The sequence below is a fragment of the Leptinotarsa decemlineata genome, unplaced genomic scaffold (assembly GCF_025532065.1).
Source record: "Leptinotarsa decemlineata unplaced genomic scaffold, Ldec_3_MD MMD2_P_RNA_scaffold_12, whole genome shotgun sequence".
Classification (NCBI taxonomy): domain Eukaryota; kingdom Metazoa; phylum Arthropoda; class Insecta; order Coleoptera; family Chrysomelidae; genus Leptinotarsa; species Leptinotarsa decemlineata.
The window spans coordinates 12474277-12502075 of NW_027412526.1; the positions used below are offsets into that span (position 1 = coordinate 12474277).

Consider the following 27799-nt stretch of genomic DNA (forward strand, 5'->3'; position numbering starts at 1 on the left):
ACAACTACTCCCCTGGCTAATACCACGAAGGGCGTTGGATTATATCCGACAGGCGTCACTGCATAGAAACCAGTTGGTTAGTACCTCGTCCACTAGATGGAGTGACATTTTGTTGTTTCGCTCCAACTTAGGAAGAGGAATGAAATACTCTGAAAAAATTTCGATTTTCAATTATGGAATATCATTGACTTTAGGTCGATGATGGTCACTATCTTGCACTGATGAGTGGCTAATGAGCCCGAAACCGGTCTGCAAGTGTGCTCGTTCCAAAATGCAGGAAATTTTCTGTGAAGATTCCTGCACTGACGCCTGTCGGATAGAATCCAACGCCCTTCGTGGTATTAGCCAGGAGAGTAGTTGTTTTCTGATAGGCGTCAGTCCATTCAACCTACTGTGTAGGTATATTCGAGACTGGCTTGAACGTTTAAAGTTCATTTCTTTAGATTCAAGAGCTTTACATAGGAACACACAAAAACGAGGGGTATCACACTTTACCTATTTTGGGAGACCTGTAAGGAAAAATGATTCTGTATGTCTTGAAGTCAAAAAACAAGTGTTTTAAAATAAATGACAGAGGTTTAAAGATAACCTATATTATTGTCTGAAGGTTGACAATCATATTTCCAGCATTTTCAATAAGTTTTTATTCAATACCAGTTAGATTTTTGTGTTTCAAAACTCAATATCTTCTCAACGAGTGGGCTGATTTTCAAAAGAGAATAATGGACAGGGAATTGAAAAACCCTCATCAGTGTGGTATCACTAAACTCCCATTCCTAGTTGAAAAATTCACAAATAAATTTGACATGTTTTGGACTTTGCGAAAAGTTCTTTCCCCCTCACTTATGCCGTGTAGTTTGTTTTCGATAGCTCACCTTGTGTATTATATTATGTTGAATAGTTGATTAATCTTACCATTTTTGTTGGCCTCCTATCGTTCCGAAGCAGGGTAAAAATGAATATTACCTTACATAACGAATTTATTGTGTAGATTTTCAATTATGTACAAAAAAATAAAATTCAAAAATAAATACATAACTTATTGTAAACCTATTGTCGGTCCACTCTACTTCACAGTGAATTAAATTGAATATATTATAGAAACCTTATACAATTAAATGCTCGCAGTAACATATTTAAAAAGTAGAGACATAAAAAATAATGATAGTCAGTTCCGGATTTCAAATATCTTGGTACAAGATACATTAAAATAGTTACATACATGATACAATTACTGTACTTAAGTATATTCAAAACTACAAGCCGTCGAACCATCTTCATTTTCTAAAGCATAGTTTGATAGATAGAATCTCTATTCTAGAGCTATTCAAACAGGATCATGCAACACCACATCAACACTTAATCTGAATTTATTAGAAAATACAGACCTTTTGAGAACTTAAAACGATTCCGGGAAAACATGAAATGGCCAAACAACATTTTTATACATATGTAGGTAAATAAGTGCAATCAAGAATAACATATCGGTATCCAGGAAGTGAATAGTATTTTCAAACAAAAATAAAAATTGGGTTTAACAAGCTAGGAAATCATTGAATGTGTTGAAAATCATGAATAACAAACACGAAACCTTGAATTCTGATCGACATGAATAGATGCACATTTTAATTCCGCTATCGATGAGAAATAAAGTGATGAAGGTAAAATTATAGGCAGAATCTAAATGATTATGCTGTCACATAGGTGTTCAAGAGTTGAGTTTTATTATCTAAGTAAAGATGCCTATACACTGGTGTAGCGACTCATAAGTGTAAAATTTTCATACAAATATGTCGATGTGTTTAGAGATGTGAACATCAATCGCTGAGATAAGGTGTGCTTGGAAAAACTGAATGATTTCATTTACAGATATTAGATATTATTGGAATTGTTACTTCTTTGGAAGAAGTACTGAAGCAAGCATTTGCTAATCTGATCGTCAAATCATAGGTACTGAAGCAGCTCAAATGTCCAGAAATGGATTATTATCTACCAACATTGAGTTAACAGATAAGTTTTCCATTGACTAATATTTACTAGAAATTTCTAATGAAAGAATATCAGGATTTGAGTTATATGTCCACGAAGAGCAGTTTAGTTTTTATTATAGAAATATTCGAGGATCATTTCATACATGAATTTCATAAATAGAAAATTGAAAAATGGGCCCCTCAATGGTTTGCTTCAGAGGAAGAACTTTATTTTATTGTAGAACAAGCAATTTGCCTGAAAGATGAAAACAAAGTCGTGTCATCTGATGATTAATATTTTGATTAAATCTTCAAAGAGAAAGTAAGAAATTATGATCCATTGAAATAATTTTTTTAATAAACCTATTCATGTGTCGCTAGTGTTGCTTATTGTACAATATGATGATATAAATTGAAAGATGAATGTGAATTGTGATGATACTGATATAAAATATTATTTTAAGTTACGTATGCATATGCATGAATGTTTACTCCGATTTCTTTGAATAATTTCTTGAATCTTGAATAATCCAAATTTATCGACGGTGTTCATCATCAAACCAGTTTGTCAGAACTCGTTGGTTTCTGTGAATTTTTTGAAAATCAAAATATTTCACACATGATGCCATATGCCAAGGAAATCGAAGTTTTCTCACTGCTATTTTTTGGGCTATTTTCACTTTTCAACTTCTTCATAACAATTTTTATTTTTTAAATTGTGAAAGGTAAAAATACCCAAAAAAGTTGAAGATGTTACATCTTTAAATATATTATAGCACATCCTACTGTATAGACATCCTAATCCAGGGTTTTGTCTTGTCATAAGTTGAAGTTTATTTAAGCAACTTCTATTTATGTGATTTGTGTCTCTCCATCCAAGTATTTTTGGAAAAGAAAAGTTTTGGCTTTCACTTCTCCATCTTTATACAAAAAAATGTGGGATTCTTTCAAAGAAAGGAAGAAAGCAATCAATTTCAGAAAATTAACTTTATACAAAGACGTGCAGATCACGCAAAGAAGTAACTTTCAGACACAAACTGTAAGAAAAAGCCATCTCGAAACAACTACTTGGCCGGTGAGAAGCCCCTCCCTCAAGATGTGCAGTAGATGTGTAGAAATATGTTATCAGTCTGTTAGATTATTCGAGCTGTAAACGTAAAATTGCAAACGAAAGTTTCTATTCCTTTTTTCCTAATACTTTCTTTGTCATAAACCGACCCAAACTTTACGCAGGTGATTTGTCCCACCGGCCATGTCTCAATCCGGTAGCTGTAGATGAAGTTGATTGCTTTCTTCATTCCTTTGGAAGATTCCCACATTTTTTTGTATAAAGATGGAGAAGTAGAAACCCAAGATCTTTCTTTCCCAAAAATTAATATCTCCTAATATACACCCCTTTCAATTTATAATTGAGTAATTTTAGTCTCAGTTTACTAAAAAAACATTGTATAGTTATTAGATGATTCAATAAAATTATCAATCATTTAGGAACAAATTCAATTGTTCCCTACATTTTGTCATACCCTTAGATGACAAATCTACAGAAAAGATCATTTTCAAATAACATTGTAATGCGAGATCTTCACTAAAAATATTACAAAACCACAAGACGTGTTTCGCCAAACTAGAGGTTGTATCACCTGTTTAGTGAAAATCTCACAATGAAGTGATACTTGAATACGATTTTGTTCAAAAGTTAGCCAATTCCTTCACATATAAAAAACTTTTCAATACTCAAAATCTTTTTTTTCATATAATATAGAAAAGTAGCTCATTTCAAATAAAATTTTTATATGCCTCCGTGACTTTCACTCTAAGAAACTCTCATAGAATTCAAGAGATGGTTAGAAATCGGCATGAGTATAAAAATGATTTGTGATGAGATAGTGTGGTTATTGTAGAAAATTAAAATAAAACTAATGAAACGAAAATCCTCACTCACTGTCCTGGATACATAATGTTGTTATTAGCAGTGCACAAATGAAGAGCTTACAAATTCAATGAAGTGATTTCCAGTTACAATTGAATAAACAAGAATGAAAGAAACCTAAAAATGCCCAAGCCAAACTGTGAGTTGTCATACGATTGTGAAGTAAATTTGGAAATGTATACACAATAAAATTAAATTAAATCCAACTATCTTAGCAGCTGTTTCTACAACTCTAAAATTTATACAAATACATATTTATAATACAATTACAAAAAATCACACACAACTGCCTAGGAATCAGGACTTGTAGCCAAATTCATTCAGAAATCGTTCAGTCCGCTTGGGAAATCTTCAGTTTCATAAGGGAATGTATGTTCACTTACAATAATGAGAAAATATTTTCATCTCGAGTAATGCCTAGATTTTTAAATTTATTTCTTGAACTCCTACCTCTATGAATCATGAAAATCAATACTTGAACTTTCATCTAGAAAAGTTCCAATGAACCATAGAAAAGTTCCAATGAACAATTTTCGAAACTAATTACGAATCTAAATTGACATCGATTTGTTTACAACCTAAAATTGGCTTATTTCAGACTAAAGTTGTATTTTTGTGAACATTTTTTAAAAAAATAAAAAAATATTAAAACAAAATTCAAAGAGAAAAATCAAAAAATTCATTACTAATACAATTATCAACTGTATCAATATGTTAATCTTGTATCTGTTTTTTCATATGTTACAACAAGAAGAAACTTGAGTTGTCAAAAAATAACAGTGAAAAACAATATTCAAATAATAGCACTCTAAAAAAATGTGTAGAGTGCTCCAATCAAGCAAGTGTTGAAATTTTCTCCTTCTCTTTTTTTCAATAATTTCTTAACAAACGACTTAGTGACAAACTCTGCATTTGGGTAGAATGTATTAGCCTATGCAAGCTGTAACAACTCTCACTTCTCGTGTTACTTTTAGGATTCTCCAAATTTTCCTCACCAATTGTTCTGTTTGCATAGGTAAGAATATATACAAAATCAAATAATAGATTGCAAGCCCGTTCTAAATTTGTAAGATTTTTATAGTTCTGCGAAATAAAATAAGTTTCGGCCTTATGCCACCGGTTTTACAACTTTTGTACATTTAGATATTGATCAGGACCTTTTCTAAAAATTTTCAATTTTGGAAAAGTGACTTCTATTCACAAAGGAGACCAGGTGTTTTAATAAATTAATTCTTCCTATCAATAAAAGGGTAATTTATTTTACCATGCCATACAAATTTGTGAGTTTATGAAAAGATAAACTTAAAATAAATTCCCTTACCCTAGAATTATGGTTCAACGTCATGAACTAATGAACGCTTGATCCTAAGTTAACTGCCCCAAGAACAGTATGACAAGATAATCTTTTATTGTATAAAAAAAAAACTGATTTCCGAAAGTCATACATGTTTCTTTTTTGTTAGGCGTTTGGTTAGTAAAGAAACTCGTAATTAGTATCTCCATTTATGCAATGCAATACGATAACTTTTAGTAAATTTCCCTCCTCTTGGGTTATTGTTTTCACTTTTCCAAGATTTCCACATGCACCACCCAAAACTGATTGCATAAAATTGAAACATTTTTAACTTCAGGGCTATAAAAACAATACATTTTTAAAAGGTATCAATGACCGTCCAAAAATTCAGTACGGGCTTGCGGTCCGCAAGGTCTCTCCATTTTATGATTTTTCTGTGAATCATGCATTTTTAGTTAAAAATATCCGTTTCTGGTACTAGATATGCTTGAATCTCTCTAATAAGAAATTAAATACTTCCAACTGAAATAAATCATGATTTACAATTTTGAAACACAAGTTTTTGCGTTACTATTTTACAGATGCAAAATCGGTAATTTTGTAGTGAGTTTTATAAGATACATCATTCGAATCTGGCATTATCACCGGAGTCAAACAGGGCGTTTCTGAACTTGATACAAAGCTTCGGAAAAAATAATTCTGATAATTGTGCAAGGATTAACTTTATATTTCACTTTTACTATAATAACCTTGCCTCAAGAAAAATGTATATAAATGATTGATTACAAGTGTTGGCTACTGTCGAATGGCTAACATACTGTCAAATATGGAAAATAATCATGAAATAATTCAAATTCATTTAAGCAAATACATGAATTGAAAGATGTTCCAACTTCAATATTCTCAAACAAAATGACTCAGTATTCAAAATTCCATCTTTTAATATTCCAAGTTCATAGACATCAAAATTGATAAGATCACTGGATATAGAAATATAAAACAATCTCCAAATACGCAAACTTTGCACAGATTGCATGCTGAGCATTTTACCTTAGTACAGTGACCAGATCAAAGTTGCAATGTCAGCGTATAAATCTTCATAAATATTGAGGGAGATCAAGATCATGAACGACATTGAGAAATTCATTCAGTATCTATTGATCTTCAAGAAAAGGTTCCAGCAATGCAGCACATCTCCTTTTTTTCAGATTTTGCTGGGTGGTAGTATAATGTAAGTTTTTGGTGATTTATTGTATTTCTGATTAACATTTTAGTGTAAGTTTATTCTGAAGTATGTTCCCCATTTCGTTACAGTAAATATTTAATTAAGTTTTTAAATGAGTTCTTTCATTATTTGGATGAATGATGAATGGATGAAACAGCGAATAAAATTCTCTCGTTAATAAGCCAAGGGAGTACTGAGTTGCGACAATATCAATGAGACTATACAAAGTGTTTATTAATCATGCAGCAAAAAATTAGGGGACTATTCCTTGGACTATTCAAAGGATATTTTATCCTCTGATGATTTTTGACAGGGCGCTATGTTTCGAAGATACAGGGCGAAAAAGAATTTTGACAAAATCAATTTTGGTAATTTTAAAATTATTAACGTAGCCGACATAAAAGTATAGCATACTACATTAGACCTACTAAGTAATAAAAAATCTAACAATTTCGTTGGTACCTATCAACAACATTACAATTTCAGAGTCATTGCTTTTCGAGTTTGAAAGCCGTGGATTTTTGGAATTTCTTCCTGACGTTTCGCTGGCGCGAGTGGCTAGCATCTTCAGAGGTTCAACCATCATGGCTTGTTGTCCGATGACTACCTTTTAGGCTTCGTAAAGCGTATTTATGCCTTGTCAGGTGATCAGTTGTATTTGTACCTGTATTTGAACCTGTACTTGTACCTGCACTTGTACCTGTACTCGTACCTGCACTTGTACCTGTACTCGTACCTGCACTTGAACCTGGAACATTAACAATCTTGCTGCCTGTTGTCCTGTTCGTTATTCTAGAATTCCTTAAAATTAAAGAACTAATCAATCAGCAGGCAGCAATCTTGCTGTCTGTTGTCATGTTCGTTATTCTAGAATTCCTGTTCGTTATTCTAGAATTCCTTGAAATTAAGTAATTCTAGAATAACGAACAGGACAACAGGCAGCAAGATTGGTAATGTTCCAGGTTCAAGTGGCAACAGGCACGAGTGCAGGTACAAATACAGGTACAAATACAACTGATTACTTGACAAGGCATAAATACGTTTTATGAAGCCTAAAAGGTAATCATCGGCCAACAAGCCATGATGGTTAAACCTCTGAAGAAACTAGCCACTCGCGCCAGAGAAACGTCAGGAAGAAATTCCAAAAATCCACGGCTTTCAAACTCGAAAAGCAATGGCACTGAAAACCTCAGCCATGAAAGTCTAAACCAACATTACAATTATTACAAACAGCTGCAGACATTCAATTTGCTGGGTGTAACACAACCAGAAATGATCCTGGTTTTTTGAAAGAGTTCTAGAGTCGATGAGGAGAAATATTAAATGTAATTTCTGATTGTTATTGTCAAAATTAATTTTGGCTCCGTATCTTCGAAACAAAACACCCTATCAAAAATCGTCAAAGGACAAAATAGTCCAAGGAATAGTCCCTCAAATTTTTGCCGCATGTTTAATAAACCCCTGTATATCACTATTAAAAATTACAGACTACCAAACTGTCTTTGGACAGTGTCCGATATATCACCATTAAATCTCCATTCAATTTTGAATTGTTAAAAACATAACATTGACTACCAACTCAATTCTAAGATACCCAAAAAAAACATTGTTCCATCTTTATACAAAAAAATGTGGGAATCTTCCAAAGAAAGGAATAAAGCAATCAAATTGAAAAAATCAAATATTTGTATAGAGTTAATAATTGTTTGCTGACCACAGCAAGATAATTCAGTAGAAGAAATTGAATTAAATATGTTGAAAGACCTCAACCAAGTATCATTATGTTAAGGTATCATGCATTTTCACAAAAGTTTCAGAAATGTTGACATTCGCTTATAGCAAAAATATCTATATCAATTAAAGATCCAATCAAATTTCATAATAATAATACTCTCCAATTGGGGTCTCAATACAGATGAAACTTAATCATAATCACAACATATTGAAAAGGTAAGGAAATAACTCCAATAACAAAAATTCTATTCAAAACATGAAATTTAACACCACGAGGAAGGTTAAAAAATGTATTTGACAAACCCAATGGAAACAATTAGTAACTCATATAAACCTATTTTCATTTGGATAAAAACAGAAATGGTCTGCCAAATACTTGAATATAATTAAAAAACACTTTTCTAATATTATTTATGTATATATAATTATATATATATATATATATATATATATATATATATATATATATATATATATATATATATATATATATATATATACATATATGACTTTATATATACATATATCATTGTATTCATTACGGCAAAATATATTTGTAGGTATCTCATTTTGAATCATCCAATTTGATTACTAGTTGATTTCACTTTTTTATTTAATCTCCACCTACATAATAGCTGTAAATTATAAACATAATCTTTGCTTGATTCAGAAACACGCTGTTTCTACTCCATATGATTCGTGTGAAATACTATCTCAATATTTAAAAAATGGCTGCAAGCTCAATGACTGAACATTGTATATGCTGATGCATTGCCTGCTAAATTTAATTACTGGGACTGTACAAAATTGATAAAATTCTTAAACTTATACCTAATTTACGAACATGTTATCTACTGAAAAATCACAATTACCTGGAAATCACGAAAAGTCGGAGTCCATTTCATGCCTTCCAATGATTGCACTAGGAATAAAATCTTATGTATTGGGGTAATATGTCGTGGGAGGGGCCGCATTGTTCATAGGGGGGTATTGCTGTTGATAGTCGGTGTAGGGGGGAGCGGGCGCCGTCGACGCAGGCGGGGGGTAAATAGTCTGCGCGGGAGGAGGAGGGTACTGCTGGGGGTAAGGATTGTGATATCCTCCGTACATAGGCTGAGCAGGAGGTGGATTATTGTAATCGTAGCCAGGTTGTGAGGGCGGTGGAGGGGGATAGTGCGGTTGGGGAGGCGGTGGGGGATAACCCTGATAACCGTAATTGTACTGCGGTTGTTGGGGTTGAGGAGGATACCCCATCATATCGTACGGGGGAGCAGGTTGGGGTGGATATCCATATCCTTGCGGGGGAGGAGGCCCGTGATATGGCGGTGCGTTGTAGTTGTAGTAATTGTTGTAGTTACCGTACTCAGGAGTTTCGGTTTTGGGCTGCATGTCGTTGGCGGAGGCAGGCTGAGATCCGGCAGTTTGTGCCGAGTACTGCGACCCACCTGGAGATTGATCAGATACGTATGTGACTTCATCACTTTGATCACTTATTTCACTCTGTTCGTGTTGTTTTGGGTCCGACGTTTCGGAAATGTCGTCTTCGAAACTTTCCAAATTGTCGTCATTAGTAGCATGATATGCACTTGTAATACTGTCCAGAGTATCCTGTTGAAAATCAAATATAACATCTCAGCTTAAATAGCAAATATCAAATGTAGTACAATACAACAAAAACATTAATTTTATATCAATTTATAGGAAAACGGACGCAACTTTCAATACATTCATCTTACATCAAAAATCACAAATGCTGTCAATGTGTATCACTCTGGTGTTAACTTTGAGGAAGATACAAAAAATAGACTTCTTTTCCTTTCACAAGTGTTGAAAAACGTAAGAAGTTTTAATTTTCATTTTTCATAATGATCTCCTACCATGTAGTTACATCCATCAATTTATATATTCTCTAATGTGTGCATTTATGGGTATTTCATTTCATTTTTATTTGTCTCAAGAAACTAAAGATAGATGATAGAATAATATATAGTTCTGGGAATATAATCGAGGTTGACAATAATTGTTTTATGTTATATTGAAGAATAAAAACATATATGATCTACATACAAGATAAAATACATTTCAAGGGATGGGATTGTCTCAAGAAAATTTTACATTTTATAGACACGTCCAAGCCTTAACCCAAATAACTACAGACAGATGATAGAATAATATGTAGTCCTGGAAATATAATCGACGTTGACAATAATTGTGATATGGGATATTGAAGAATAAAAACATATATGATCTACATACAAGATAAAATACATTTTAAGGGATGACTAAATATGAATATATAAAATGTAAGAATTATACAGGGTTTTACAGAATGGCCTTCTCAATAAAAATATTTTCAACTTCTGGTCTCTTTCCGTTATACCGAAAGTTGATGGCAACTTCCTTATTTCAAATGGAACACCCTGTATTTTATTACATTTTTGAATTTCTCACCACATTTTAGGCCCACTTTGTATAACAATGCCTATACCCAAATTTGTTAGTTTTCAAGATATTAATTTTTTTCTGAAAAATTTGACAGTTACAGCACCACTCCGAAAAAATCATAACTCATAGACAGTAACATTTGAAAATGTGAAATTTCACAGAATCACACCTTAAGCATCAAGTCATGAACAGGTTCAACGAATTTTCGAAAATAATTAACAGGGTGGTCGAAATTTCCACCTAAAACATAACATTGAAAAAACTGATGAAACAGGATTTTTTCAAATGGAAACCATACACTATTCTATTATTTTTGGATACTACGAAAAAAAAAAGATATAAAATTCATGAAGAATGTCCTATACCTAAAATACACCCCTGGCAAGATATATCCGATTTTGGGAAATATTTGAAATGTAAATCATTCGAAGCAATACCAAACCAAGAAAGCTTTGAAAACAAATGAAGTTACAACAAATATTTCAAAATTTGTTGCGATATAATTGACGTGTATCTCGTAGTTTTTTATTTGTGTGCAAAATGTCTCGTTTGGGGTATTCTAATGAAGATTTCCTAAATTTAATCATCATTTATGGTGAATGCAATAAGATAATGGACAGAACTTGTCGTATTTTTGCAGAAAAATTTCCAAATCTACACAGACCCAATAAAAATATTCTGAGAAGACTTCTAAGAAACTGCTGTGCTTTCCGATCTTTTTCGTCTGTCATCAACAAAAAAAAAACACTTGTAAACAATGAGGATATTGAAATTGTAGTTTTGGTCTACTTCACAGCCTATCCAGAAAATTCGTTGAAAGACGCAGAGAAGTCACTTAGAATTTCATGTTCGTCAATAAACCGGATTTTATTCAAACATAAGTGGCGTCCCTTTAAATATCACCAGGTTCAAAATCTGAAACCTCACGACTTACCTGCACAAGTGGAATTCTGCGAATAGTTTCCTATCAAGATACAGAAGGACCCTGTATCTTAATACAGGTACTAAATATTAGGATAAGCTACTGAAGATTTCTGGTTGTTCAACAATTGTTGGTATGTTGTTTATGTACCTTATTGTTTTGTTGGTGTGTCCTGCTTGTTTCAGTTCCTCTAATCTACCTTTAATCTTTTGTTTGATCTGCATATATGCTGATGATTGGTATTTTTTGTATAACTTTTTGCTTTTTCTTCAGAAATTTAATAGCAACCACTTCATTTTCAAAGCAAATTTTAATTGGGCGAGTTTTTTGTTGACTAAATTTTCCTGATCTCTGGAATTTTAATTGCTCACCACCAGAATCTTCCACACTGTTTATAGTTTCTTTAAGGACCTTTTTCTCACTTTCAAACCTAGCTCTGTTGTTGGCTTCATTCACTTCATTTACGTTAAAAAGAATGACATTTGAAGCCCTATTCTGTCATTCTAACATTTCCTTTATTATTGTTTCTGGGTTCATTTCACTCTCCAGCTTTTCCACATCTTCTGACTTCTCTGTTTTCTTAACTTAGTGTATTGAAGTTATTAATTATTTCTTCACTTTTCATGTTTTGTCGTTCGAGTCCATTCTTCCAAGATTTACACTTGCTTTGAGTTCACGCATTTCGCCTTCAACCACGTTTTATGGGATCAAAAAACTCTTTCAGCACTGTTTTCAACATATTTTTCATCGTATCTTTCTCGCAGTAAAACATTTCACATGTTTCTGGTGTCTCAACCTCACTTTTATCTCGCTGTCTTCAACAAACAATTTCTCCACTGAAGTTCTGCAACTTTGACTGTACTGCACAACTAGGATGAAATGCTGCCTGATGGACAATGCATTTTTCAGAATTTATCACTTTCTTTTTAGAGTATTTTCAAGCTGCAAAAATTTTGACGTAGTACTTGCAGTCGTCACTTTTGTTGATTTAAAATAACAAAGTACTATACATGAAATTTGATTTGTTAAAGTTGAATTTCATAATGGTGTTGTTATAGTTAAATTCTATTATTGCCTTTGGAAAAGACAACTCCAAAGAAGGAAAAGTAGGATGGTACCCATCCTCTGGCATAAATGCTATTTTTTTTTCGATATAAATGGCATTTAAGATTAGGGAAAAATAGATCAAGTAATCACTTTGATGTACGGAGGATAACATTAAGATGTAAAAATATCGAATCATGGAAGTGGAGATTACACAGTGTGAGTGGATTTCGTATTTTATGCCATCTCTTACAGGGTGAGCTTATAAAAGACATTTGGCGAAAAATATATTTCCTCCAAGGATACCACGATAAAAACCACCATGATATCACTTTCAACAAAATGAAAAATGTATAAGGTGAGAGAATTTTATTTTAAGTAACCCTTAAATGCAACCTTCAATTTTCTTTGTTTCTTAAATCTCTTACAGCGTAATAGACAAGCTAATCATCCTTACCTGAAAAGGTATATTATCCATATTATCGTTCATCACTGAATGCTCGAGCTGCTCTAGTACCGAACTCTCAGGACTACTGTCGTCCTTCTCTTCGATGACGCGTCGCGGAGGTGGTTGAGGGGGCGGCGGCTGTTGCACTGGTGGGGCTTTCGGCGGTTGCTGGCTCGGCACCCTCTGGATCGAGATGTTCCTCTTCAGCAGCGACAAACGCTTCTGGATATCGTCAGCGGTCTCCGCTATGGGTACCTGCTGGGGAGCCTGAGGTATAGGTTTCCTCCTTTCCTGCACTTGATGTTCGTCATCGCTGCTGCTCATCGGGACGACGACGTCGTGGTGTTGTTCTTTGACAAGGGATTTGGCGATTTCAGCGCCGACGTTTTGGGGTTTCGTCTTGCCCGCCTGCAGCTGGAGGGATTATTGAAAAAAATAAGTTTAACTCTCCACATAATAGTAATAATACTTATTATTATCATTATTGAAAAAAATAAGTTTAACTCTCCACATAATAGTATTACTTATTATTATCATTAGTCCCTTTAAACACCGTTTTTAGACACGTCAACAAAAATTTCCAAAATGAAATAAAATACAAATTGAATATGAGTTCAAAGGTGAAACTGGAACCTCTGGCATAGAATAAATCCAAAACAAGAATTTTTCCCATTCATCAGAAATGCAATACTCTTCTTGACGCGAATTCATAAATCGAGTTGGCGTCTTCAGGGGATAACTGAACACTTTGAGAACACCGGCTTCAAGGAAGTATTATGTAACTCTACGGAATTACGTTAATGACGCTCTGAAACGCAAAAAAACAGCATATATGCAATATATTCTAAACAAAAATAAAAAAAATTCTAAAGCAATTTGTAAAAATCTGTCATATTGGGGCGTGAATACAAAGCGTTCTTCACAAATCAACAGTCTACCGCAAGAACTGCGTAATCCAGAAGAAATTAATAACTTTTTTCTTAATGTTACCGGAAATTCTACAATTAACAGTGATACCTTATTATTTTATAGTAATAACATATTCAATATCAATGCAAGTTTCTCGTTTATGTAAATATCCAATAAGGATATCTTTGAAGCTATCAATAAAATAAAATCAAATGCTTTCGGTATCGATAATATCAATATCAAAATGATTTCATTTATTATTCCACATTGCATAGATGAAGTAAAACGTATTTTTAAGGAGTCTCTGAGGCAAGGCATTTTTCCTGATCTTTGGAAAATTGCTAATATTTTACCCACTTCCAAAATACCTATACCCACCTGTTTCAACAAGTTATGTCCAATAAGTATTTTACCAGCATTCTCAAAAATTTTTGAAAAAATAATAACACAACAAATCAAAGTATATTTGGATACAGCTAACATACTTCCAGAAGTGCAATCTGGATTCCGACAGAAACACGGTACCAACACTGCCCTGTTGAAGGATATCAATGATATCACTACTTCTCGGGACAAATCGATGGTCTCATTTTTGGTTATGCTTGATCAAAGCAAAGCATTCGATCTGGTAAACTTCAAACTATTGCTGAGTAAACTAAAATACATTGGGTTTGAATGCAGTTCTTTAGATTGGGTGAGAAGCTATCTCACAGGAAGGGCTCAACGGGTTTTACTGGATAATGATCAATTATGCTCATCTCTTCAGGAAACTTCTTCTGGTGTACCACAAGGTAGTATTCTAGGTCCATTAATGTTCTCTCTTTTCATTTTTGACTTTCCTGCCACGTTATCCCAGTGCGACGTTCATTTATATGATGATGATTTTCAATTATATCTGTCAAGTCAATCTAATAATATTTACCATGCTATCACCAGGATGAACTTAGATTTAGAAAATACACTTCTATTTTCCAAAAATCATGGCCTTTGAATAAATCCAAATAAAACAGTAGCCCTATGTTTGGGATCTGACCTACAAAGAAATGATGTTGAAATAAATTTCCATCTTTTTCTTGACAATGAACCGATTGACTGGGTGAATTCAGCAAAAAAAATTTAGGTGTATATATCGATAACACTCTCTCGTTCAACGAGCACGTTAAACACATTTACAAAACTTGCTTTTTTAAACTGAAATCTTTATACAAATTCAAGTTCCAGCTTTCACAAGAAACAAAACTGAAATTAGTTCAATCATTGATTTATCCCCATATTGAGTATTGCTGCTCAGTGTATTACAACTTCTTGCCAGACTATAAGAAACACAAACTTCATCGCATACAAAATGCTTGTATGAGATTTGTGTGCTGCATAAACTATCGTGATCATGTAACTCCATATTTATTGAAATTAGATCAGCTGAATATTTCGTTTAGAATTTGTTATCTCATATCTGTATTCTTATATAAACTATTGGAAAGCAAAACTCCTAATTACTTGTTCAGATTAATTAGTAAGCAATCTGATAATCATTCTATCAATTTAAGAAAAGATACATTTACCATTCCATATCATGTTACCACCAAATGTTTGTTTTTCTTACTTTGGACCGAAGTATCTAAATAATTTATTACCGTATATTCATTTGTCTAGATATCAATTCAAAAAAACTTTGAAAATTCATTTCTTAGATGTTCAAAAATGATTGTAATCTTTTATATTATCTCCATAATAGTTTTTTTTATATTATTTTTATGTCTATTGTAACTGTTACTTATAGTCTTACTGTATGCTTATTTTTTTTTTCTCTAAATTATGGAACGGGTGGAAGATAGCCTCTGGCTAACCCTTTTCCCTTTGTGTATAAAACTTGTTTTTGCACAATAAACGTTATTATAAAACAACGATAAAAATAAAATAAAAACAACAATAAAAATTAATTGGCGCTTTGGGACGACTTCATTGATTCCAGTGGCGCATTTGCTTTTTCAGCTGCAGGAAAACCCGGAAAAACCTGCAGCACCACATCATCTGAGGATCTTGATCTAACAATGTCCTCTCTCTTATAAAACAAAATGTAGGGTGTCTCCAGAGGCTCCAATAAATTCAATGCATCACCAGAACACTTCGTGACACGACTATCGTCAAACTTAAACCAGTCCATTTCTTCTTTGACCAAGGCGTAATAATGACCAAATTCAACGCCAGAACCACAGTGAACAATGACTGCATGAATATTATAATAGTGGTCTGCTAGGTTGAAATGTTCATCTATTTCGAACCTTCCAAAGAGTTTCTTGCTTCGGTTAGAGGTTGAGTCTTGTTTGAAAATCATCAGTGTTATTATTAGATTGACTGGAGCCTCAGCTATACTTGTTTCCTTATAACAGTCAGTTAGTTTGGCGCATGTTTGACAATACAGTCGATCAACGTTATTATTATTATTATAAAGAAAATCGGCATCTTCATGTACTGAAGACGTCAAGTTGGTTGGTGAAACGCGCGTCGAGAAGAGTATCGCATTTTTGGTGATTGGGAAAAGTGCTTGTTTTGGATTTGAATAGAAGTTGACTATATGGTAAAACCATTGATTACAATTTTTATAGATAGTGAAACGAATGACGAAGATACCTAATAGTTCATGAACACCATATAAAAATTGAATAATGCCACATAATGCATGTTCACTAATATTAGTTTTTGAATATTTTGAATGGCAAGTTACAAAACTCGATAGTAGCCAAACTACCATTATTTGTTCTCTTTCGTCTGTTAGCTATAGGAACATAGATTTATTTATTTCTTGTATTGTTGTTGTACATCCTACAAGCGACATTAATCCTTAAGTTCTGTTAAACAAGAAGAAAATTTTCATAAACAATGATTGAATATAGGGCCATAATTTCAAGTTTCACAATATTGTTTGGAACTTTTCATCAAATTTGTCAGACTATTATTCTGACTGCAGATATTTAGAAAAAGCATTAGTCTATCCAGATATACTTTTAATGCATGCTTTGCTCCAATTAATTTGAGTGAGTGATTTGTTTAATGATTAAATGACTATTAAATTATTTAATAGCAAAAACTGACTCAATTACAATATGTAATATCGATATGTCCTATAAAATTCAAGTTGGAATCCATCTTATAATTTAGTAGGTTACAGCAGTTCATTTCATTAATTCGGACTTCCATTGTCTAATATGATATAAATTGATTTGAAATCCCGGGAAGAATCTATAAAAATTTAAAAAATTAAGCTAAAAAATAACAATTATATTAAGTAAAAAAAACTGAAATTACAATGAAATAAAATACAAGCAACAATTGAAAACTGAACTATTGACAAGGAATTAAATTTAAAAATTATTAACAAGAAATGAAAATTAAAAATTAAAAGATTCCAAGCCAAGTTACTTCACGACGTTTCGATTGTTAGTATCCACAATTGTCTTCGGGTCATCACCATTATTGAAAAAGTTCATTCAAAAAAGTTTTTTAAATTAGAATGCAATATTGAGATTTGAAATCATAGCCACCTACGTAACAAAACAAAAGAATTCATTTTTATATTTTTCTAGCCTCATAAAGAGTACTAGTACTACTTACAGATTTGTATTAACTTAAATGTTTGAAATAAATAATTTAGTCAATCATTTCTTGTCATTAAATCATACTTATTATGGACATATATACAGAGTGAAATATCAATTTTGCACAAAAAAACTAGTGAAACAAACATTTCAACAAACATTGATATACTAGTTCGAATATTGGACTAAAATTTCGTATTGAAATATTATTATAGTAATATGAGGGAGGAGCCTAAGATATGAGATACCATTACTCTTTATGAGGTTAGAATTAGTGATCGACCGAAAGTTCGGTTTCGGTCGAGTTTCGGCAAAAAAACGAGTTTCGGTTTCGGTAGCAACCTGCCGAAACTACGGTCGAAACCGAAACTGCATTCGGGAGTTCCCGCGCTGTGATCAGTCATGTTCGGCGCGCTGAATTTATACAAGCCGCGTCCACGTGCCTAATGATGTCGTGACTTACTTTGTGATTTACTTTGTTTATTACAGAAATATTAAGTATCTATTGTGATATTAGGTAACAACTTAAATAAGTAATTTTATGTTTAATATTTTTGAAGATCCTTCAAAAGAAGGATCTACACCTATTCAAATAAACACCTCACCTATTTTAAGTATTTTTACAGTGCAATTCATATTTTTGATTATCAATAAGTAAAAATGTCGAAGACTCCATAACGTGATTTAAAGATAAAACAATAAATACTGACTGATTATAATAACGTTTTCTTAATTTTTCCCCCAAAACATAATCCTTGTCAGGAAGATTCGGTTTCGGCCGAAACTGAGACCGTTGCCGAAATTCGTTTTTGGTTTCGGTCATAAAAACCAGTTTTGATCGGACACTAGCTAAAACCATAACAAAATGATTTTTTTTTGTTTCGTTACGTAGATGGTTGTGATTTCAAATATGAATATTGTTTTCAAATTTAAAGAACTTTCTTAATAATAATAATGGCTATTGGCCTCATCAGCACGCTGTAACCAAGTGCAAAGATGGGCAACACTTGGTTACCGAAAACGGGAAAACAGCACAAACGAAGGAACCAACAGGAGCCTACCTACCGTTCGTTTGTGTTGTTTTCCCGTTTTTGACAAAGAAGTATTGCCTTTCTTTGCACTTAACTACACCGCGCTAATGAGGCCAATAGCCAGAAATATATACATATACTAGCTGACCCGGCAAACGTTTTGCCACATAAAGTATTTCTATCAGAACAATAACACTTACAAATAATATAAATTCCTCAATGCTATAGTGTATATAATATTTTTCGTTAATCCATGTTTAGCAAACCATCCACTGGATAGTTTGCCCATTCGAGAGCATGCCACGTTTAATTGTCCATGTGAAAAACATGGTGTGCTTAAATTCAAGACACAAACGGACATTGTTTGGCCTTTGAGACTTATGAATAGTTATTGCAAATGCCAATCTAATTGGAAATTGCATATGTTTAAAATAAATTGGCACATCTGTAGGTATAATAGGTATTCGTGGTATTAATATATTTTCATCTCAGAACTTGACATTCAAAATGCTGACTTCGACCGTGGTGGTTTCAAATTACGGAACGATCCAACCTTCATTTGTAAATTATGCGGTGGCAACAAACTCTGTTGGATTATTTACTGCTTCAGTGGCATCGTAAACTATATATACACTTGGTGGTCGAAAACTGTGTAGGAAGTGAGAGAAAGCTTTTTGTGTGAGAGAGACAGAAGACCAGCTTGGTTCTCATTCATACTCCTTGCTGTGTACTGAATGAGAAATGACACCAGTAGACGCCTGGTGGGAATCACTGATCTACGAGATCTATGATCTAAAATGTCTATTAAGAAATAGGGGTTGGCGATAGAAAGGTAAAAATTGAGGGTTATATGTATTTTTTGATACCACATCATAAAATAATGAAAATAAAAAAACTGTCAAAAAAAAATTTTAAAAATTTTTGGGGTGGAACATCCTCATCACTCAGGGGTGTGAAAAATAGATTGAAACCTATCTCAGACCTACCGAATATTTATATAAAATTTCATGGAAATCGGTTAAGCCTTTTCCGAGGAGTATGGCAACTAACACTGTGACACGAGAATTTTATATTTTTATAAAATTGCAATTCAGAAAGTGTACAGATTCAACTTACTTTTTTCTGGATGCTCTTAATCCTCGACACCAAATTGGGCACGGACTGCTTGACGCTCTGCACTCCGAACTTCGTTGATCCTGGAGTGAACGGTTTTGTGGGTCTCTTCTGGGGCGTGACTGACAACGACGGGTTTCCTTTGATGGAAGGGGGCAACAAAGGCGGTTTAGATGCCTTGGCAGCTTCATTTCCTTCGTCAGCTTTACCCTTCACTTTGATAGCCGTCTTAATGGCAACAATCTTACCACTCTCAAGCTGCATGTAAACACCTTTTGGCGATTTGAGTACCAACACTTTCTGACCGGCTTTGAGTACGATGTTGCCTTTCTCGGGCTGACTAGTGGGAATGACAACGTCCAAAGGCAGGGTCATCTCCTGTGCGGTCATGCCTTGTCTCTGCCAATGTTCAGCAGGGATCCACCTACAATAATTTGAATTCATTCAATAAATGAAGAAATGTCCGCTAGTAAAACCGTTCTTTCAAATGACATGTAAAAATTTTTATATGATTGTGTTAATGTGGGAAAAAGAAAAAAATAATTGATGAAACATTGGTAATAAATTCATGAACACAAATTAATGTTTTCTTTGCCCAATGAACAAGTTTCTAATGATGACTGAAAAAATAACTTTATTATTGTCTACTATGAAGCTATAGCTACATAAAAGAAATATGCTAACCATTGAAATAATATTAAAATAAAATTGATGCAAAGATTCTGCATGCCAGATATTCCTTAGAATAGTGGGAATATTTAGTTTCAAGATTAATTATTACCGAATAAGTAGATATATTAGTGTTTTTCCGCCATTCAAAGAGCCTCAAACATTTCAAAACTCTCACTAATTTTGAGCAGACCTAATGTTGGTGAAAAATTTTGGCAAGAACTGAAAAACATTTTTTTTTTTCAAAATTCATTGGTGATAAATTAGTATCAAATCAACCTCTGATAATTTTGAAATCTGCTTCCACACTCAATTTTACATTATACCAGCTATTAATGGTATATAAAATCACATTATCATCTGTAAAAGACTGAATTTTTCCTTCAGTTCGCATATAAAATAGATTATTGAGATATTTATAGAATAATATCAGACCCAAAACATAACCTTGAGTAATTCCATAAAAAATGTTTATTTCTAGTTTGCAACTAAACTTCCGTTAGATTGAATGCAATTTTATGAAATAAAATAGCTTTTAATATTTTAGACTTAAAAACTAATTTACCATACATTTGAGATATACGTTGTTGTCAGAAAGAACAAGAAAAGTACTGAAGCTTTTCTTAGAAGAAAACGAACAGTACTAACAGAGAAAAGTATTTCAGATAAAGTGAAAGATGGTTTATCTGAGAACAAAAGCGGTAACCATCATTATCATTTTTTATCTGTGAGTTAGTTTCACTTTATCAAGTAAGTTAGATGTAATTATGTCTGTATTCATATGATTTATTGTGAAATCTGGGTGTTACCCTTTAATGAAATAAATTAAATTAAATCTTCGTTCTGCTGTTCCATCGTCATTCTCAGCTACATTTTCAGGTTAGTTATCTTCTGTTTCAGTCTTCTTTCCCAGTCTTATTTTTTTTTTAATCTTCTTCACATTTTCTCGGTTGAATATGTTCTTCTCATGTTAGAAATGTGCCGACTTACTCTACCAGTTTTAAGTACATCAATAAGTTTTTGGGGACTAGGAGATATTTTCATTGATATACACGTTGGCATTAAGTCTGGATTATCATTTTTTTGTGGTAGCCTTGAGATAGACGGAAGTACCGAGATAACTTTCGATATCCTTGTCAATCATGATGGTCCTAAGTCTTTCCTTTGATATCATTTCAGGGCTTGCATTTGAGAATCAGTATTTCTCATTACAAAACATTGACTCTGAGATTTCAGACTCATCTAGCTCTTCTGAAGTTCACGAAACTTCTTCCAGATTAGTAGACATTGAATTGTTGGTGCTGATGGCAGCTGGTTCTTGAGCTATAATTGTAGTTGGCGAGATATTATGAGAGGTTGATGCAAGTTCATTTACTTCTTGTATGAAAGCATAATCGGGGATTGCAGACAGATTAAAAGGACTAACACCAGTAGCTTCAAATCCTGCAATGTTCTGCACTAGGATTTTGTTTTAACCACAGATGGTATTGTTCGTAAAACGGATTTTCAGTGACTTAAACATAGTACGTTCTAACGGTTGTAAGTAGTGAGATGTATGAGTTGGCACAGAAAGCATAATTATGTTGTTTTATTCAGCATGCTTCAACATTCCTACTGAGCTGCAATGAGTAGAATGACAGTCCAACAGAAGAACCTTCCCTGGGACGAGTGTGTTTGCAGCCATTCTAAAAATATGATGGAAGTTATGTAGGCAGATTTGGTAGACATAAAAATCTTCGATCCAGCAGGTATTCCATGCTCAAATTTGGCTTTCTTATTTTTGCCTTCCATTATTCAAGGAGGAAAAAAATGTACCTTTAGCACTACAACAGCCTATAACAGTTATTATCTTTCCTTTTTTCAGTGGATGTCACTTTGGATACAGATTTGGACCCCTTCTCAGCTAGTATGTGTCCAGGACAGTTATTTAATTGCAGTTCTGCCTCGTCCGTATTGAAGATATAATAGCATCACGTCATTGACCATCAAAACAGTTTCTAAAAACTTGAAATAAGCATTCACTTCGGACTTATTCGTAGCAATAGAGCACGCCAAAGAAACTTCTTTTGATTTTCGAATCAAAATATCAGGACGTATGCTCAAAAACACAATTGCATGCCTTCTCAGTTTCTTTATTAAAACGTATTTTATATTTAATTGTTCAGCAAGCAGACACGCGATCTTTCTAACATAATCGATCTTCAAAGGAAAACCTTTTGCTTACATGGTTTTGATGTGATCTGCAAGCTTCCTTTCAGTTTTTTGCCAAAAAAGGATGTTAGTGCCATAGGTCCTATTTTATCATTATTGTTTTAAAACGTTTACCTCTAAGGTTTTCTTTGAATATCATAGGCTTTAACTGCTGCATAAACTGTAATTTCACAAATTTAAAAATGTTTATTGCAGCCTTTAAGGACTGACTCTCCACTCCAATTCCATCAGATAGACAATGCTTTTGTTTGGTACTTGTTTGGCTTCTGAAATAACCACAAGTAACGCCTAGTAATAAGAATAATCTAACTCTGAAAATAGGTGACCATCTCTCCTAATCTTACGGGAGAGATGACCACACATCATGTGATATGTATCACAAACATTTGTAGATATTTTGAGGTTATGTTGAAGTATGGCTCATAATCCAACCCAAAAACACATGAAAAAAATAATTTTTGAAAAACTACACAACAACAACATGTCACACAAACACCTCATCTAATTTTTACACTGGGCAAAAGAAATTCAAGGGTTTTATTTTCTGTATGTATCTTATTCACAAATATTTTTGCAAGCAAAGTCATCGTAAGCACAACTTGAAGCAAAGTGAGCACCATCTAGCACCATCTAACGAATATTTCAACTATTTTTTACAATTGGCTTTCTCTCCCTTATGGCCTATCTCATGAAAAATGGTAATCTATTACCTGCCAAATTGTCTTAACAAAAATCGAAGGTTGAATTCAAAACATAAAAACGTGGTAGTGTGGTAAAAACATATAAAAAAACATTTTATGCAGACAATTGGCTTTTTACATAAGAATCCCATGCAGAGGAGATGAAAGAGTGAACCGCCAACAAAAAAAAGCAAGAGATTATAAACCTTACTAATAATCTGAACACTATTTCAAAACTGTATAGGAGATAGATAACAAATAGAGGCCCAACAAATAACTTTAGGAAAAAATAATTGTACTGATGAGTTTGGAATACGAAATAAATTCTGATTTTATTCATACAGAGCTATAAATATAGAAAAAAATAACCAAATAAGTCAAGAAACAAGCGTGCCAAAAAAATACTTGCTGATTCAAACCAAAATAAATGCTTCATATTTGGGATGAGCAAACACTACAATGAAGGTTTTATAGTCAGTGTACATCATAATGAGCATGGCATTCAAGTGATTTGATTTCCAAATATATAATCAACTCTAAGAAGAAAATAGAATTTTCAGATTTTCAAATTCAGTACTCCGAATCAGCTAGAGCTTTTGAAAATAAAAACACGGATGGAATTTGTTAGATGAAATAAAGACAAGATGATACAAACCTCGAAGGTCTTTCGCCTTGCTGCATAGGCCTCACCGAAGCAACAGGTCGATGCCCCCTTGACGAACCCATCAAACTATACGGTGGTTGCCGTGATGCTTGCTTCTCTCTTTCATATCCTTTCTTAGCCAACCGTTTCTCCTGTTGAGACAGCTGCTTCTCCTTACGATCAACGAGAAGAGACTCATGCTGAAACGGTTCCTTGTTGAGACCTTTTCCGTGTCTCTCCAAAACCTTCTGGAGCACTACATCGATGTAGTTGTCTTTCGTATCGGCATAGTCATGCACTTCACATTCATCACGTTTGTCGTCCCAACACAATGTGCTGACGTCCTTCATTGTGAGATGCGCGTCCGGATTGCATTCATCTACGACTCGATCAGACATTCCTAAAAGGAAAATAGTATTTAAATTGAAGATTGATTCTATTCTTTGGAACGTATTTATTTAGTTATTCACATTCCAATAAGAATCTATGGATGGAAAAGAGTATATTTGTCCAACTTAGATTTATTCAATATACTTTTTTTTGGTTTATTTTCTAAATTTGTCATAGGTATTGATCTTAAAGAAATTTTGGTAACTCGTAGAGGAATATTGTTTTCTGGTGCTTAAGTACTCAAAGTTTAAATGTTATTTGTAGTTATTATAATTATCAGCATAAAAAACATAAAAATTACTTTTTACAATTGAGTATATGGGTCGGGTAAAATACTGTATTTTCTGGAAGTAATTTTGAAAAAATCTTGATAAAATTTTAAATAAAACATGTCATTCTTTTCATGTTCACATGCACAGTAATGCCTGAAATTTTTTCACTCAGAGAATCACATAGTACACTTCATTTAGTTGTTTGTATATAGTGAATGTAAGAAAAAACTGAATTAAGAATCTAGCCAGGTACCAAACTATTTGGTATTACTACCAAAAATGTCCCAATCCACCCTATAATTCATAGATTATTACAATTGAATCCCTGTAACCTACCTCATGTACACATATTCGTTTCTAAAATTCTTTCTTTGATATTCCAGAAGTAGAGACGCCAAATGACAGTGGCTGTTCCGAATCAGGCAAGTGAAATATTGTCTGAGAATTTGTAAAATATTGAGCTTCTTAGCTTATAATATTGATAAACGATTTTTGAAAGCACTCGTTTCATTTCTACTGAGTATGTTTCAAAAATACATAGCATTTCATCATACATTAATGTGTTCCATTATAGGTAAATTTGAGTGGGGGAGTGAATAGTACTAATTGACCATCTGATCAACTAATCATATGAATGAATATACGTACTGTTATTGTGACAAGAGCAGATTTGTGTCTAGTTACATAAAGTTGTAATGTTATGAAAGAAATCAGTGCTTTTTCTTGTGATATAATGCACCAAAACGGTGCTGATGATGAGATCAGACTTACGCCCAACTAAATTACTATTGGATTACGATAAGCCCCTTGCCGGGGAGTGTCATACCTATAATTAGTTTTAATTATGATAACAAATGAAACATGACTTCTTTGCAATTTTTTTCCACACTTTATTTAGTATTACTGGTAGTACAGTTCATTAAAATATTATATAATGATAAATTTTTCCAAAAATAAACTTTAATCAGTCACTATCTGAATAGAAACTTTCTTCATCTTCACTGCTGCTTGGGCTGCTATCGTCATTTAAATTCATAATAACTGATTTACCACAGTTTGAACGTCTGTGAATGTTTCATTTTCCCAATATTTCCGCTCTATATCTAATACATGTCGGCAATGCTTTTGCCATTCCTCGGAAGTGATTAAATCAAACTCGTGCTCCGTCAGTTTCTTCACATCTTCCAACTTGAAAGTTGCATTCTTTTGGAACACGTTGTTTTCGATAGTAGCCTAAATGTCTTCAATATTATGGTATGGAGCATTATCGGTCAGGACTACGGAATTCACCATTTACCATAATTTTCAGAATTCATTTCTGAACGATAATCCCCTGATGTTGTGCCTGATTTAAATATAAGCAGACAATTAGGTATAAAACCCATGTCACCTCCTGCATGGACAATAATAAGTCTTAGTCCCTTCGCAATATTTTTAAATAACCCCTTGGTTGATTCATCCGTCTAGTTCTTGAAAGATGTATGTCCACTATGAAGGTATGTTTCATCAAGAAACACAATTGGTTGCTGTTGGCTACGAAAATAATTGTTTTTTTGTAAATACTTGATCCTCAATGCTCTAATGTCAATTTTCTCTATTAAAATTTTTCAATTACTTTCAGTTCATCTCCATTAGAAACATATTTTCTTTGAAATTCTAAGAAGAGATGTTTCGGAAGCCACAATTCCCAAATTGTCATTAATTTTGTGTTGGAACTTTTTTACCGTAACACGACACCCTTCCGTCTTATGAAAGTCATAATTAAACTGTCTAATATTAGGATACTCATACTCGGGAATTTCATTTACTGGTGCTCTTCTAGACCGCTTCTTTCTTGGGATGAAAAATTTTACTTCTCCGTTATTTGCAGAAATTAAGTGCTCCCCTTCTTTAACCTCTTTTTCAATGGTTCTTATTGAAATACCTAATACAAAATGAAGATTCGTGTTGAAATGGTTATTTTTTTTAAATTTATTTAATGTTACCTGTAGGGAGAGATGTTTTATTTTTCACATTTGATAACGTATCTGATTCACATTTAACACTTTGGTAAATAACTGAACACTTTAAAAATTATTTCACTTGCAGACTCTTGATGACACGTTTTTTGTTAGGAGATGAAACTTATTGAGAAACAACACAAATTATTCAGCCAATGCCAAGCGCCAACATCATTGGAGTACAATTAATGATACGCCTCTGTACAGAGCATTTGTATGTCTACAGCAAGAGCTGTAGTGGGGGTTACATTGTAAATGAGTTTGTGCGCATGGGAACAGGCTCGCCATCACGTTCACACGCTTGCTGTACATTATCTTTATAAAAGATTTTTATTATAGTTATTTTCTTCCTTCCTTTTCTTCGATATTTTTCGCATTTTTCATTCAATGATAGAGAATTAGAAAGCCAAAAAGTTGTTTTTCAAAAATCTAATAATACATACTTCTTTGAATTGTTTATATAATTCTGAAGCTTTATCAATCTTTATTTATTCATTTGTTAAAGGGTACCACCCTATTACATAGTATGTGCTGTCGTAAGCACAGATTCTCATAATAAATTATTCAAATATATATTATTTTATTAAACTCACTACTACTGTGTATGCTGAAGCTAACTTACAACTAAAAATAACAAAACAGATTTGGAAAGATTCACACATTTTTTTATATAAAGATGAAGAAAACTAAAACCTTTCCTTCCCAGATTTGTGACATAGAAGAATGGAGCATCAGGGATCTAGATGCATTTGGAACCATCCAAGGCCAACACAATACTCAAAGGTTTAGTGTATGTGAAAAACAATGTAGATAACTTTTGTCAACTGTCTAATTATCTCAACTACTCCTCATTATGATTTACTCTAGAGATAAACACAAAAAACTTTTAAAAAAACAACATTCTATAACGGTAACTATAACAAATCCGAAAATGAAACAAAAAGATATTTAACGATTGCCTCAATTCTGTTGAGGCACTTTTCGATATCCGACTGTTTATTACTTTTTCAACATTTCTGTACATATTCATTTTATTCTATTATTGTCCTGTACGTTCATAATTCATGAATTATAATTAAGCACACTAAAATGACTTACCACTCATATTAGTTAAGATTTTGATTGACTTTCAAAAATTACAAGAAAATGTTGATGAGACAAATTGTATAGGTACCTCAGTGTTTCAAAAGTTATGTCCGTTTGTATGAGTCTACTTTAAACTGTAATATCTCAGTGAACTTATTTAATCAAAATAAGGGCCATTTGAATCAGT

General features: G+C 33.1%; 1 protein-coding gene across 1 annotated transcript in view; it reads right to left on the reverse strand.

Moving 5' to 3' along the window:
* Nucleotides 1-8641: 8641 nt before the first annotated feature.
* Nucleotides 8642-27799, reverse strand: part of LOC111505806 (uncharacterized) — a 48978-nt gene continuing 29820 nt past the window's right edge. The window contains exons 8-11 of the mRNA XM_074174390.1: nucleotides 23877-24264; nucleotides 19665-20085; nucleotides 13022-13426; nucleotides 8642-9761 (exon numbers count right to left, since the gene is read on the reverse strand). Coding sequence (XP_074030491.1) covers nucleotides 9090-9761; nucleotides 13022-13426; nucleotides 19665-20085; nucleotides 23877-24264 — 1886 coding nt within the window. The 3' untranslated portion in view covers nucleotides 8642-9089. The remainder of the gene's footprint in view (nucleotides 9762-13021; nucleotides 13427-19664; nucleotides 20086-23876; nucleotides 24265-27799) is intronic.